We start from the raw sequence: 15,036 nt of genomic DNA, 5'->3' as shown, positions 1-15,036 counted from the left end.
ATTTTGTTTCCATGCAGCTGCCACATTAAAACATGGCAGGACAAGTTTGTGTTTGTGTGCATAAACAACAGTCAGTGATTAACAGTAAGCTGTTTGTTTCTAACGGATTGTTGTCAATAACTCATTATCTTCAGATGAGGATTAAGATTTATTGTTTTGCAAACAAGTTTATAAAAATAATTGGTTCAGTGTGTTGCTCTGCTAATGGAGAATCGTTTTGTGGAGTACAGCAGAGTGACTGGAGCTGTGAGTCATGACTACGTTCATGCGTAAATGAAGACATGAGCATGGCACAAAAGGAAATCAGATATCTGCACCAGCATGTTAAGCAGAATCTCAGCCACAAAGGAAACTCTGCTATCTAACCAGGCACAATGGTGGAAAATATAATGTATGCAAATGAGGGAAACAGACAAAGAAGCTATTCTTCCCTTCCAGTCTGTATCAGATTCCTAACCATCTTCTCATCCCATCCACTGCCTCGAACTATATAATCAAACGTGTCTTTATTGCCTCATTTCTGTACTCCAAATGTTTAAATATGCTTCTTATTTGAAATGATCTATTCATTTTATGTGATTGGGAAATTTACAGTTAGGCAAATAAATTGATTTTTATTGTCTAGTTGCTTTTATTTCAAATGAACAGCAATAGATTCGATGTTGTTAAAAAGAATTATAGCATAAACACCTGTTAAATTTGGTTATCAGAACCTCAGTAAGCAGATGTACCTTTTTACTGTGCTGGGAATTTATAATGTTAAAAAGTCATCCCTTGTAGATTATTACTAATACACTTTAAACCACCACATATCTTATTCTTTTAGCAAATAACTTTAAAAAAATCTTTATACTCCAGTTAATGATTAAGCTAAAATAATGGATGTTTATTACAATAATTGATTCATCATAATTAATGATTTCAGCCCTGCTTAAAATTGTAGGAACTTTTTAAAGGAACTTTCATGTAGTTTTGAATTTATAACCTTTTTATATCTTGATCTTAGTAACCACTCCGTGCGTAACATTGCATGCTACAAAACTGTATTGGTAAAACATGCCTATCTTTATTGTACCGGTAAACAAAGGTCTTCTGTTAAGAAAAGCCTCTTCCTGAATTTCTTCTAAAAGCAGTGCCTCAACTGCAAAACTGAATGGAAAATGCATTGGCTGTTTGAATTACTAATACGTTACCGTTTTGTGTGTTGTAGCTTCAAGGATCTCTGCGAAGGAAAATGGAAGGAAACACAACAGGACTGAAGCAGAACGGCCTCTCTTGTGGATTCTCAGGATCCGACTTTAAGCGTGTCCGTTTGGACGCAGGTGGCCTGGGTCACGGTTCCTGCAACCACAACTTAACCCACCCTCTGCAAGGGTCCTCAACCGCTGGCTTGCAGAGGAAGAACTACATGATGCCCCATGGAATAGGGTCAGACATGTTCAACATGACTCTGAAAGAAATGAAAAAGGAGCCCCAAGAGATTCAGTCTTGTGGCCACTCAAACTCTGAGATGATTTTCGACTTCAAAGATGAAGGTAGCGGGCAAATTGACCCGGAACTCCAGGAGCTGTTTGATGAACTGACAAAGTCAGTGCCTCCTCTGAATGATCTTGAATTTGAGAAGATCCTAAAGCAGGACGATACCTTTGGTTTGGACCTAGGTCGGCCAAATTCAGCAGGAGCAGCAGCCACTCTGTGTTCCCCGGTGGACAAGGTGATAAAGACGGAGCACTCGCAAGATTTCGGACAGGGCCACAATGGATCACCGCAGCTTCGACCGGCCTCAGCGGGTCCCTCATTCACACTGAACAGCACCGCTTCTACCAACACGTCGCAGAAAGGCAATGCCCAGAGCGGACACAGCAGAGCCATGCCCTGCTGGCCGGAAATATCCCACGCACAGCAGCTCAAGCAGATGGCAGCAAACCAGCAGCAACCAGGTGCTCTTCTGCATCACCAGCACCAGACCCAGCATGTAGGAATGACCGGCTGGACTGCAACCATGTGCCCTCAACCCACCACCAGCAGCTTCGCCAAAGCAAAAGTCTCTAACCAGGCCACACTCAACCAGCAGAAGATGGGCTCCCATAATAAAGGCATCAGCAACTGCCTGTTTAAGTCAAATGGGCACAATGGCTCCCATCAGTTAGACATGAAAGGTCTCAGTTCCAAGCCCACGTTGCACTTCAGCCCCAAAGTTTCTCATTCCACCAGTCAGTCCATGTCTATCATGACAAACTCGATGACCAAGACGGAGCAGCATCAGCAGTCGCCGTCACCGAGCCAGAACCAGGCACATTCAGCTCTCCATTTCCAGAACCAACAGATCTCGACGTCGGGTGGCGTCTGTTTACAACCCAAGTCGGTTTCTGCTGGGCTGCCATTCAGAATGTCTCAGCAGCAACAGGTAAGACCTCTAGTCGGGTATTATTTCCTTTTCGAGATTATAAAATGTAGATTTAAGCTTGAAAACCTGAATGGAAAACGATAAAATTCATTTAATTCTACACATGAAATACTTTTCACAAATAGAGCAGAGCTGATTGTCCTTATCAAGAACAATTGGATTAAGTCAAGTGTGTTTGCATATTAGCACATTTCAGCAGCAAGGCAGTTCAAAGTGCTTTACACCATAAAAACACAATAGTGTTTAATTATGAAACAGCAAAAAATATTAGATTTTGTCAAATGCCACCATGAAAATAATCAAGCAAATATACATCAAATATATTAAGAATCAAAGACAACTCTAAGCAAATGGGGTTTTAGCCTTGATTTAAAGGAACTCAGTGTTTTGGCTGTTTTACAGTTTCCTAAAAGTTTGTTCCATAAAAATGCAAAACAGTTTTTAATTACATGGCTGTTTATGGAAGCTTTAATTTGCAAATTTTGTATTATACAGCACCCTGGACGTCTTTGACATTTGGTACAGCACTTTTCTGATCACTCAAAGCGCTAGAGTCACTTTCACCCGGTAGCACTCACTTTCATCCATCGATATGCAGCCTGGGGTTTAGAGCCTCGTTCGGGGGCCACACTTACATGTGGTAAGAAAACTGGAATTGATCCCAGAAACCTCTGACCACAAAATCTCTACTCTTCCCACTGAGCCACAGTGGCCGCTGTCATCAAATACCCATGGACTGGTATTTTACAAATACCAGTGGAGCTTACACTGCTAACCCCTAATGTGATGCCGAGGACAATTTAAAATGTCGACTCTGTAATGTTTTTTTTTTTACTATTAGAAAAAAAAAATTAACACTCACTGGAAAAATTTTTAAAAAAGCAAAGATTGACTGCAAATACAGATGTATTGTTCTTTTATCCTTGCTTTATTTGTCATGAAGTTTAAACATTTACACCTGTGTTGCTGTACGTTGAGTGCTTGAAAATTAAGTCAAATTCCTTTTTTTTTTTTTTTTTTTGCACAATCTTGGCCAACAAAGCTATTCGGATTACCTTGTTACCTTTGCTCCTATTAAGAAGAATTAATGGTGGCAGGAAAACTGGGAAGAAATTTACTCATGTTATTATATGTTCTCATTTCAGTTTTTAAAGAGAAGTCAGTCAGTATTGACAGGTCAATATTAATACATTTTATATTTTTGAAAGCGCCTTTCCTGGCACTCAAGGACACCGTACAAAATACACAAAATCCATTAAAAAATAATAAATTAATAAAATCACTTGAATAGATTCATTTTTGTGCCCTAGTGAATGATGAAGCCACAGATTAGTAATTAGATGTTTCCTAAACATTGATCATTGTAAAATGAGAAGGAAAAATTACAAAAATGTTTCAGTTACATTTATTTGCACTACCAGCATTTTTGTTGGTGGCACTGATGATTTCTTAATTTTAAAACTAAACTTAGAAGTTAGATTTTTTTAAATCTATTTTTCAGTTTTTAATGCATTGAAAAGTAGATGAATTACAGTATTTATCCATTTTCACAAATCTCACAGAGAAGCTAGTAAGTGTGTCGTGCACAGAATGTAACGCCAAATATTGAAAACTTAAGATAATCGTTTACAATTACATCCAAAATATGTAGTGTTGCTATGAAACTCATGTAAATACCATTTGAAAGCAAAATTACTTTTAGGCACAGTAAAAGTAACACACTGCTTAGCCAGACTTCATATTTGGAGTCGTCTTCAGTCGGTTTCCCCCGGTTTGCAGCCGCCCCGCTGCCTCAAACGGCTCTAATGTGGTTCTGTTTGTTTTGGGACCTGCTCTTCCTAACGTCTGCGCCTTGGCTGCTGCGAGTCCCTTCGAAACGTCTGTCCCCTGCAAGTGTTTTGACGTTGACACAGATTGCCAGAGCATGGCGAATTAACATGCAGGACTTCTAATTTCTTTGCTTGTCGCGGTGGCTCCCTGTCAGGGCGCAGATATGCGCAGCGGGATTTGCTAATTGGAGGTTGTTAGCTACAAGGGACAAGTGGTGGAAAATGACAGTAATCTTCTTAGCCTGGTGCCGGAGGTTGAATCGCTGATTTGTTATGATTGGAGGAGATTTAGACTGTCCCTTCTTTCATTTTATGCGCCAACACTATCTGTGACTGCCTTTGTGTGAAATGATAATGTGAGCCACACAGAAAGCTCTTGTAAAGTGTGCAGATCAAGGGTAGAGCCTGAGCGACCGGGGGAGGATGGGATAAGGAGGAGAAAAGGAAGCGAGTTATAGACATCGAAGTAAACAAGAGTGAATGGCAAATCATACTTTTACGCTCTTCATCTACTATCTAGATGTTCTTCAGTCAATCTTGCATCTTTCATGTAACTTTCTGCAACATAAGATGTTTTAAAAACAGACCTCCATCCAAGCTATACAAAAAACAATTTAAAAAACTGATCAAATTATTAAAATCACACAAGACGTGAAAGAGGTAAGAGACAATAAGATTGCTTACAATTTGTAAAAAATATATAAAATAAATACATTTCTTAAAAACCACATACATTTGTAAACCACAAATACAAAAAAAGAGGAAAAATATATATATTATTCATCAGGATAGCAGTGCATTTATTCAGTGTCAGAATAATAGAAGTATAAGAATAAGTTAACTTCATATTCAGACATTGACCAACACAACGATTGCTACGCTTTTAAAAGTTTTCTGTAAAAGTCAATATGATGATGTCACAACTTTGGAAGCTTCTGATCTCAACATTTTATGTAGTTGAGGTAAATATACATTATATGTAATGTGTGCCTCCTAACATACTGCATCTGGTTTATCTTTATATACGATTTCCAGATGCCTGGCAGCGCCGCATTTATCTGATTAAACCTTTACATTAAATCATAAAGCTTATAGGAATCATACAGAAATTGAGGTGAAAATGCCCCAAGAGTCATTTCAGTCTGCCAATGTAGACTAAACATGATTGGGATAAGAAACTAGAAAAACAGCTAAAACTAATAAACTAAATTTTGAGAAACATAATACAAAATGCAAGTTAACGAAACACATGCAAGTTTTATGTGCAAACATAAAAATGTGTATTTTTTCCACTAATTTCAGAAAGTGAAACTCATAAAATAGATCCACTACATTAAATATTAAATGAAATATTTCAAGTCTCTGTTGTAACTTTGATGATTATGGCTTACAGATAATGAAGGCGCAAAGACTTTGTCTCAAAAATGTACAATATTATTCAAGATCAATTAGAAAATTATGTTTTAAACAGAAATACAAGGTTTCTGAAAAGTATGCTCATTTCGATACACTCAGTATGTGGTCGGGGATCATTTATCGTGAGTTACAGCATTAATGCTCTGTGGCAAGGAGGAGATTAATTGTCTCACCTTTGTGGGTGCCTTTTCCTTCCGCACTTTTTCCTTCCACTCAACTTTTACACAACACCCAAAATTTAGGAGACACTGAATTTTGGATCATTATCTGCAAGTCATAATCATCAAAATTATAAGAAAGAAAGGGTTAAAATATATGTGCAATGATCAATTTATTTTCACAATATTTATATATTTTTTATCTGTACTTTTATATCGATAAGCACATATTTAAAAACTTATAGAATCGTTATTACAAAAAATATATATGTTGCAGATGTCTCTGCCCATTCCATTAAATTTAATTTCAGCTCATATGAAATTAAACTTGGTGTCATTTTGGCAAAATGACATTGCAGATGTCTGAATGGGCTTCTGAATTCACAGCAAACTGGAGGCAGAAGCTGGAAACCGTTATCCAAACACGCTGTGGGATTCCAGCGATGCAGCCATAGCGAGTCGTTTTACCAGCATGTCAGAGCCGCCAGAGGCAGGATATTCAGTTTGACCTGATTTTTAAATGCAGCAGCCTTGTGTCGACGAGAGCTAAAAGAGAGAGGTACAGAGAAGCTCTTTCTATTTTATGACATTTCCATCTCACCGACAGCAACAGCAGCTGCCGTTGCTCGTTCCTCGTGCTGACACGGCTCGAATGCTTAGCTGGGACAATAGGAGGAGACCTGTCAACGCGGACGTCATCCGCAACAATCCTGACGATCGTCAAAGTGATGTCTGGGCTATCTGGGATTTTGGTTATGTTCTGTCAGTTTTCATTGAACAATACTGATTTCTACTGATGCCATTAACAAAACTATGAGCAGCAATTTCACTACATGTCTACTCTCTTATTAATGTGCCTAATTTTTCAGTGACACAGAAAGGAAGTTTTTAAACAGTATATTTAAACATCTGGTTTTAACTGAAATATTCAGCTTGTTGGAAAGAGTAGATTATATTGGGGCTAATGGGATTTCCAATATATTGGTTGAAATAAATTCACATTTTCTCTCTTGTCAGTACAGTCCATTCTCTGTGTCACGCAGACCTGGACGACAAAGACATAGAACTGTATTATGTTAAAGTTTACAAGCTGAAATGATTCCAGAACACAAATAAAAACTAACGCACCATTTAAAAAAGCCTTAAAAATGTACTATAATAAATTAGAAAAAAAAAAAAAAGACTCTTCCAAAGCCCTTTGAATAACCTCAAGACTTAAGATATTGATGTTATGAGACTGCAGTTAAGTTCAAAGGGGGTAAGGTTTCTGGGACATCTTCCCCTATGACCTTGTATTTTCCTTGAGCTCTTTTGTTTTGAACAAATTATGCAAACACAGCGCTCATATTGAAGTTGAAAAAGTAACAAAAAAAAAAACAAACAAGAGCCGCATTGTAATTTTAGAACGTCTGTTCAAAAATGCAGATAATAGTGTTTGTCTGCCGCAGTCAGCTGGGACAGGGTTAAAAATCCAGCTAATGAGGAAAAGGAGAAAAAAAAAAGAGCAAAATCTTTTTTGAGCTGAATTAATAATGCCAGAGAAATAAAAGTCCTGAAAGAACAGCTTGATCCGTCTGTGTAACAGCAGTGACCAGCAGTGGGCTTCCTTGTGCTGAACAAATCTGTGAGCCTTCATTTGAACAGACACAGATTGGTGTTTATTTAAGACTTTTAATAGTTTTATTTCTAATATTCACTTTCTGAATTATGTTTTGTGATTGTAGCGTTGCTCTGCCTATTGATATATTTTCGTTTACATGAAGGCAGGAGTGATCAATAACTGTTTGGGGCCCCATGCTGAATTTAAATTGGGGGCTCTCTTCCAGTTGAAACCTTAAATTAATCATTCACAACTGTCTCTTTCCTGTCATACAAAAAGGTATTCAAAATAAGACAGACAAGAAAACATCTCATTCAAGTGAGGCAGATGGTTGTTAGTCTTTATACTAAGTTAGAAAGTGGCTACAGGAAATGAGCTTCTTTAACCAGCAAATCAGGAACTCAAATGTTTTTTTTAGCTTTTTCCAATCCGTGAATGCACCACAATAAGCACTTCCAGGTCATGTTGACACTTAAAACTCTTCGGTGTGAAATCTATTACTGAGCGAAATAGACTTGATGTCAGAAGAAGCTCTGAGATATAAGAATCAATGTAAAGAAAATTGTTTCTGCACTGACATGATCAGAGTCCGGCAGACTCGGTTCATTTGTTGTGTCTTCTGATGACGTAGTTCTCTTTCACGCTGCACTGTGTCACACTTTGACCTAAACCCTTTGAAACCCCGTTTGCCTGCGGTGAACACAAAAACCTCTGAAAAAGTCATGAGCACAAGTTCCTTCTTAACAAAACGCAAACAAAAATGGAGTAGGATTTTTCTTTTGTTTTTGGCAAAAGACCATGAGCCATTTCTCCCGCCATCGCTAGACTCTTGTTTGTTTAGGTTGTATTTTACCCAGAATACCCGGTTCACTTCCTGCTTTTGGAGCGGTCTCCAGTCTGATTGGCGTTCAGATTAATACCACACCAAAGTTCACTCCAGCTGATCTGAGATCTAGCGTTCAATTGCACTTTCACACCTCTGTTAATAAACCAGACTTTCTAGACAAAAACTAGAATTTGATTAAAACAGACAAAACTGGACTGCTGTAAATGCACCTTGAGACTTTCAGCAGTGAGACATATTACCGAATAGCGACCTGTGTTGTAGTTCTTAAAGAGACACAGGAAGTAACTTCTTGCTTATCTAATAAAAAAACTCTGACTAGAAACAGGGTAATTGCTCTTACCCATTGTCAAAATGGGAAGGTCAAAAGAACAGAACGAGGCATTCAAGTAATGCGTGTTGATCTTTACAAGTCAGGAAATGGCTACAAGAAAGAGCCAACCTGCCAAGACTTGTCCATATGTCCGAAACATTGTGCTGATGATCTTGTGGCACCACATCCTTCAGTAAGACTTCGAGCAGGGCCCAGTGGGTTGAGCCTGCAGGTCACTCTGGCAGCGCTGTGAAGGGACTACTTGTTTCCTGGGAAAGGGAGCAGCGGCCAAGTCCAGATGCCGAGGCCCTCCCCAGGGACAGCATCCTGAGAAGACTGGAGGAAGTGCAGTGTGAGAGCAGGCGAGGCCCGCGCAGCCGCAGGATGAGGGGCTAAATCACTCGGCTCCCTCGCTCTCGAGCCTGAGCCACATGTGGTATTCATTTAAAACAAGCTTGGGAAGAATAAAAACGGGAAAGGGGGGCAGAGGGGGGCACGGAAAACAGCTTTATGACACATCAGGATTAAAGGATAACTGAGTCGAGCTAAAAACACCCCTTCTTTGGATATTTACGCACAACAAGGGTGAAGTGGAGTGAGCCCTTTACAGTTTTTCAGTGATGGTCACCAGTTCTTCCACAATCGCTAATTGGAGAGAGTGAATCAGAACCTCAGAGCGGAAAGGAGAGATCTGTTTTGATGTTTCACTCAACATCATTACCAGCCTTGATTTACTGTGTGGGTAAAAGTAAGTCAGAGAGGCAGAAAATGTTCAATTCTCTGGAAGTCATGATGAGCTTTACCCCCGTCATTCTCTAATCCGAGTTGTTACTTCTCACAATGTCAGGCCATTCATTTAGATTCGCTCAAAAGCACTCATGCGGTGAAAATACATAAACACTTTCTTTTTTTTACTCCTTTTGAGGGATCACAAAATCACCGCCCTGTGGTTATTCATTTTCTGCTAAAAATGTCTTCTAATAGCTTTTTCCAAATGCGCTGTTGGATTTCTAATCCATTTCACCCTGGGAAACATTTTAAGTCAACACAATGACTGACACTGTACACACAATGTGTTGACTTGGATTTAGTGCACAGTAACCTCCTTCGTGAGCAATGTGAGGGTGTCCTCACATTGCAAGCCCAACGCGTGGTTCTCTTGGTGCGTCCTGAACGGCCCGCACTGATGCCTAGAAAATATAAGATCTCAAACAGCAGCGAGGCTGAGAGCTTATCTGCAAAAACATACGAGGAGGAGTTTTTGGATGTCTCAATTAAATCCGAGTGTGGCAGGCTACAACATTTTAATCAGCGTCACGAGCCAAATGGATTTGCAGAGGATGGGATGTCTCCCTGCCAAAAGCACGCAGTGATCAGTAAAGGAGAGCTTATTAAATGGAGGTGGTCACGGCGCTGGCGCTTAACTTCCCATCGGCACACATTTCCTGCTGTCTCAGGGATTCTTTCCACTCTCTTTAGACACAATTATCAAGGGAGAGGCAGGCCTTGAGGAGGACGCGCTCTCTCTCTCTTTTGCTCATCCCCTTTCCAAAAAAAGCCTCTCTCTCTCTCCGAGTCTCCCTTTCTCATCTGCAGAGGGAGTAGCCTTGACCACATTCTGGAGTCTGAAAAGCATCTTTCACACAGACATTTAATAGCTTGTAGGATTTCGCCCTCTAGTGGTAGATATGTGTTTTTGCATTGATGCAGATTTTCCATTTCAAGACTCTTGGCAGGAAGTGAATATTTTATACACTCATCTGCACTTTTCACAAATACCATGAAAAGTTTTATGCATTTATCTATTTAGGCAATTTGATTCTAAAACCAGGAATTTACTCTTCAGATTCACAACACAGAATGAGTATTAATTGATGTAAACTCTTGATATAGCTAATTAGTCATAAAATATAGTTTATTTGAAAAATTAGAGAACCAATTTAACACACACACACATATATAGACTGTGTAGTCAGGCATTTTACTGAAAGGTTTGGTGGAAGGAAAAATGTCATAGAAAAAGGTGCACAAATCTATTCTAAGACTTAAGGCTTGAATTGTTGAATTGTAGCTGGAGTCAGAGCTTCAAGAGTCACCACCTATAGGCGCATCTATGATATAGATGCGCCTAGAACTCTTCCGCATCTTGAGCTGGGTCACTACTGAACCAGAGAAATACATATTAAATATTATCAAATGGAGGATGAGAGAGACAAAAATACATGCATCCGATGCATTAATCCTCAGCAGATTCACAGGCTTTTCTCCTCCACACTATGCTGCAATTATGCAGTAATTTATTGACTGTAAAGTACATGGATAGGTTTTTAGTAGATAGACATTTCTGTATTAAAAATGTTTCAATTTGTCTTTAACATTTTAAATTATGAGCAACTGAATTTAGGTTGGTTTTTTTTAGCTAAGCTGTAGTCATCAAAAATAAACACTTCAAGCATATCACTCTGTGTGATGAATTATAGAATGAATTTCACTTTTTAAAAATAATTTACTGAAATAAATGAGCTTTCACATGATATTCAACTCTATTAAGATTCTTCACTAAATAATCTTTTATTTTTCCTCTATAAAAGGCTGTTCCTGCTGGCCCCAGGATGCCCACCAGTGGAAGCTTAGGAGTCCTGTCAGCCCAATCACAGCCACAGCCGTCAGCGCCTAGCAACCAGCAGAAAGGCCCGGCCAGAGGCCCACCCATGCAGAGACAGGTTAACCTGCAGCAGCATCCCATCAGCAACACAGTAAGCTGCATTTAGAGCTGAGAGAACTGTTCGGCATTGGTCAAGCATCGGCTGCAACTAACAATTATTTTAGTAATCAGTTTTTCTATCAGTTATTTTTCTCGATTAATCTGATTTTTAAAAATGGACACAGTCTTCAGATTTTTTCATAAACCACTTAAACTGTTTTTATTCAGTGTTAGGAATGCATTAGAAGTGATAAAAAGCGAACAAGTCATTGGATAAAATGCAATGCCATGGCATTCCTTCAGTGTACACTGATCACTTGTCGCAAAAAAAACAAAACTTCTGACATCAACGTATGAAAAGCTCAGCCTCTGTTTGACTTATCGATACAGTGTAGAGATAATCTGGTGAATGTTATCTGGATTAACTGATTAATAATTTGATAGCAAAAGGTGATTAATAGGAGACTTTTGTACAGAATTGGAACCAGATGAAGCTAAAACTGCCAAGTGAGTAGTTTTGGATAGAACAAATTTATTTATTTATTATCGATTAATAAATTAGTTGACGATTATTTCCGTAATTGATACTTCAAGATTAATCCTATTCATCATTTCAGTCATACATCTGTTAAGCATCCATTGTACATGTCTAAATTTTTCTCTGCTTTTCAGGATAAAGATAACACACATGACCAGTTCAGTCGACATCTCACAAGACCACCTCCGGATTACAAGCAGTCGAGAAGCTTGGTGGGGATTCAGCAAGCAAATATCTTTCCAGGTACTTCTAAACATTTCATGCAAATTAGCATCAGCGTAAATCCTGGCTGGTAATCCTGAAACTTCTATGTCTCTTTAGGTCAGAACCCTGCACAGTCTCCCAGCAATGGTCCTGACAATAACCTGCAGTCCATATCTTGCCAACTCTCAAGCGGGCCTACTTCAAAGATGAGCCCCTTGCCATCGGATCGCAGATTCGGTATCAGGCCAGACTGCCATCCAAGTTCCTGTATCGGCCAGTTCCAGCAGCAAAACAGTCACGGTCGTATAGGACTGAGTCAAAGTAAACCGAGATTCCTGGCACCAGGCACACAGGGGAAATCATTTGGGATGAACAATGTAACAGGTGTGCAACATCAGAGGGCAACAGCTGACTTGCATTCCTCCAGGGTGCCAGTACAGAATCTAGGAGGCTCGATGACAAATGTCAGTCTGGGCTGGGGGTCAGCCAACAAGCAAGTGGCAGCTGGACTTCGGCGTCTGCCCAACCCACTGCAGTTGCAGGGTGTGCAAGACCTGCCGAACCATCCATACCAGCAGAGGCACGTCGGACCCCCCAACCAGGTAGCACCAGACGCCGGGATGCCAACCCTGGGAGACGCAGGCCAAGCCAGACCGAGTCAGGCCATGATGGGCTGTCCATCCCCTCTGGGAAACCTGAGCCAGGCCTCTCCTGAACAAAGGGTGCCGGCAGCCAGCTTTCCAGATGCCAGTCCCGGTTCAAGCAGCTACCAGAACAACAGATCCAACCGTCTGACCTTCGACTTCCTCCCGGAAGGGGACAACACAGTCCCTGGAATCAATGCGGACTCAGACTTCATTGACTCCCTGCTTAAATCGGGCTCTGGGAATGACGACTGGATGAAAGATATAAACCTGGACGAGATTCTGGGAAGTCACTCATAAGTTTAGATTACAGGCTGCAGAAAAATGCACCTGCAGCTCAAATCTTAGAGTTTATATCTGTAATGTAGAACGGTTACAATTTGTAAGTATTGTTCAAAAAAATTTTATAAATCCAAATTAATTGTTATTCATGTAAACAGATTTTCTTGGTTTTGTATTTACTGTGAAATAAATGTATGTTTGTGTTCGCAGTACATATTTGTCTCCGGTATATTCCCAAGAAACTGCTTTCCTGTTTTTGTTTTTGTGGACTGTATTTCATGCATTAGTGCTGTTATAACATAAAAAAAAAATACACACTGTGAAAAGGAAGTTACTTCTCTAAGTTTCTTACCCCACATTTAGCATGTTCTAGTATTTACCACACTGAATTTTCCAAAACAAACGTTTCCTCTTATTGTTTGGTCATTTTCATCTGTGGTAGTTTAAAATGCTGTTTTAAATAATGTAACCCTTATTTTTCTTATGTGATATTTAATACTCGGAATAGTAATTAGGGAATATAATACATGTAATTAATAAAAATTTATTTGAATAAAATAGAAGTTTATTTCTTTTTCTTTAACAAGACTTAACATTAAAGATAGGTCTCACACACTACACCCTCTCACTGTAGTGTAGATTGACTTGTAGAATAAAAAAAAAAATCAGTTGGATGGAACTGGTCTGACAATGTGAAATAGACACAGATCTCAGTCCAATGAAATTAAAGAACAAATTAGATAAACACAATGAGTAACATTATGGAGAATAAAAGTACAGTGTTAAAACTTCAGGAATGACCCACCATTCAAATTTTCTCCAACAGTGTGAAAATCATCCAGGAAGTCACAGAAACACACAAAGCAGCATCTAAGGCTGCAGGCCTTACCTTACTATCCCCAGCTGACGAAAACCTCTGGTGACAGAACACAAAGATTCAGCTCACGTTTGCCAGAACATCTCCAATACCCCCAAGATCTGTGTGTTAAATATTCCAAACAAAAGTAGAACTTGATGGAAAGTGTGACATCATATCCAACATCAAACACGGAATTTGAGCTGTATTTTTAACATATGTCCTGTATAGCAGACTTATGGAGAAAAAAAATTTAGCTCCTCTGCCTCCTCTCTGCAGAAACAACCAATCAGAGCCGGGGGTCTTAGCGTGTCGTGGAGGACTGGTTTACTGTAGATGTGCTAAAACAACTTACCGTTACAGTGTTTATCCGCCTTCATCGGTGGCCATGGTTACTAGCCTGCGCTCCACAGCAGGCTCCGCCGTGGGGAAGGAGCTGTAGCTTAGCAGGAGGTCAGTGCTTGAAAACACAACAGCTGTCTCCTAAAGGCTCATGAAAACGAACAAACAAAAAAGAAGGTTCTTCTTAAACCTTATGAGATGCTGTGGCATGGCCGTAAACAGGACGCTAATACTCAACAACCCTTACAGTGTGTCCGAATTAAAGCAAAGCGAAGTGGACCAAAATCCCTCCACAGAGACGTTAAAAGATTTAGACCGAGTCCAGGTCGAGAGCTACCAGCTTTTAGATGCATTTCTTCTCTAACACACCTGGAGCAAATGAACGGCTGGTGATGAGGCTTCTGGAGAGCCGAGTTACTGCTGGTGACTCATTTCTGCAGTTCTGTAACCAACCATAAGGGGGAGATGAGCAGTATTTTTAAGCAATAATTTTCACAGTTCATCTAACGGGTCTTATTTTTTTTTTTTTGAGAGAAAAGTCCCTTCTTGAATATTAAATTATGCTTAGAATGTTTCCATTTGTACAGCTGAAGAGTCGTTCACTGAACTTTTGAACCTTATCAGTGTAAGATCACATGAAAACGTGTCTTTTCAAGCCTTTCAGTATGGTTCAATGTGGGGGGAAAAAAATGTTTTTGCAAATTAAAATGAGAAAACCCAAGAAATCACCTTCATCTAATTAATCACATCTTTATCGATCCACATTTGGCAGCAATTCCAGCCTCAAGCCTTTGATGCCACCAGCTTACCTCATCTGACTTTTGGCAGTTTTATCCTTTCTTCTTTGAAGTTCTTTTCCAGCTCCATCAGGTTGGACACAGGAGTCTGTTCAACTATTT

General features: G+C 39.5%; 1 protein-coding gene across 1 annotated transcript in view; it reads left to right on the top strand.

Annotated features, from left to right (window-relative positions):
- Nucleotides 1-13,502, top strand: part of maml2 (mastermind like transcriptional coactivator 2) — a 51,294-nt gene extending 37,792 nt beyond the window's left edge. Inside the window, exons 2-5 of the mRNA XM_014980814.2 lie at nucleotides 1,211-2,407; nucleotides 11,159-11,323; nucleotides 11,944-12,052; nucleotides 12,131-13,502. Coding sequence (XP_014836300.2) covers nucleotides 1,211-2,407; nucleotides 11,159-11,323; nucleotides 11,944-12,052; nucleotides 12,131-12,957 — 2,298 coding nt within the window. The 3' untranslated portion in view covers nucleotides 12,958-13,502. The remainder of the gene's footprint in view (nucleotides 1-1,210; nucleotides 2,408-11,158; nucleotides 11,324-11,943; nucleotides 12,053-12,130) is intronic.
- Nucleotides 13,503-15,036: the final 1,534 nt, after the last annotated feature.

Source organism: Poecilia mexicana, unplaced genomic scaffold, assembly GCF_051168715.1.
Source record: "Poecilia mexicana isolate PSO_F unplaced genomic scaffold, ASM5116871v1 scaffold_13, whole genome shotgun sequence".
Taxonomy (NCBI): Eukaryota; Metazoa; Chordata; class Actinopteri; order Cyprinodontiformes; family Poeciliidae; genus Poecilia; species Poecilia mexicana.
This window is presented reverse-complemented; position numbering and strand designations above follow the sequence as displayed.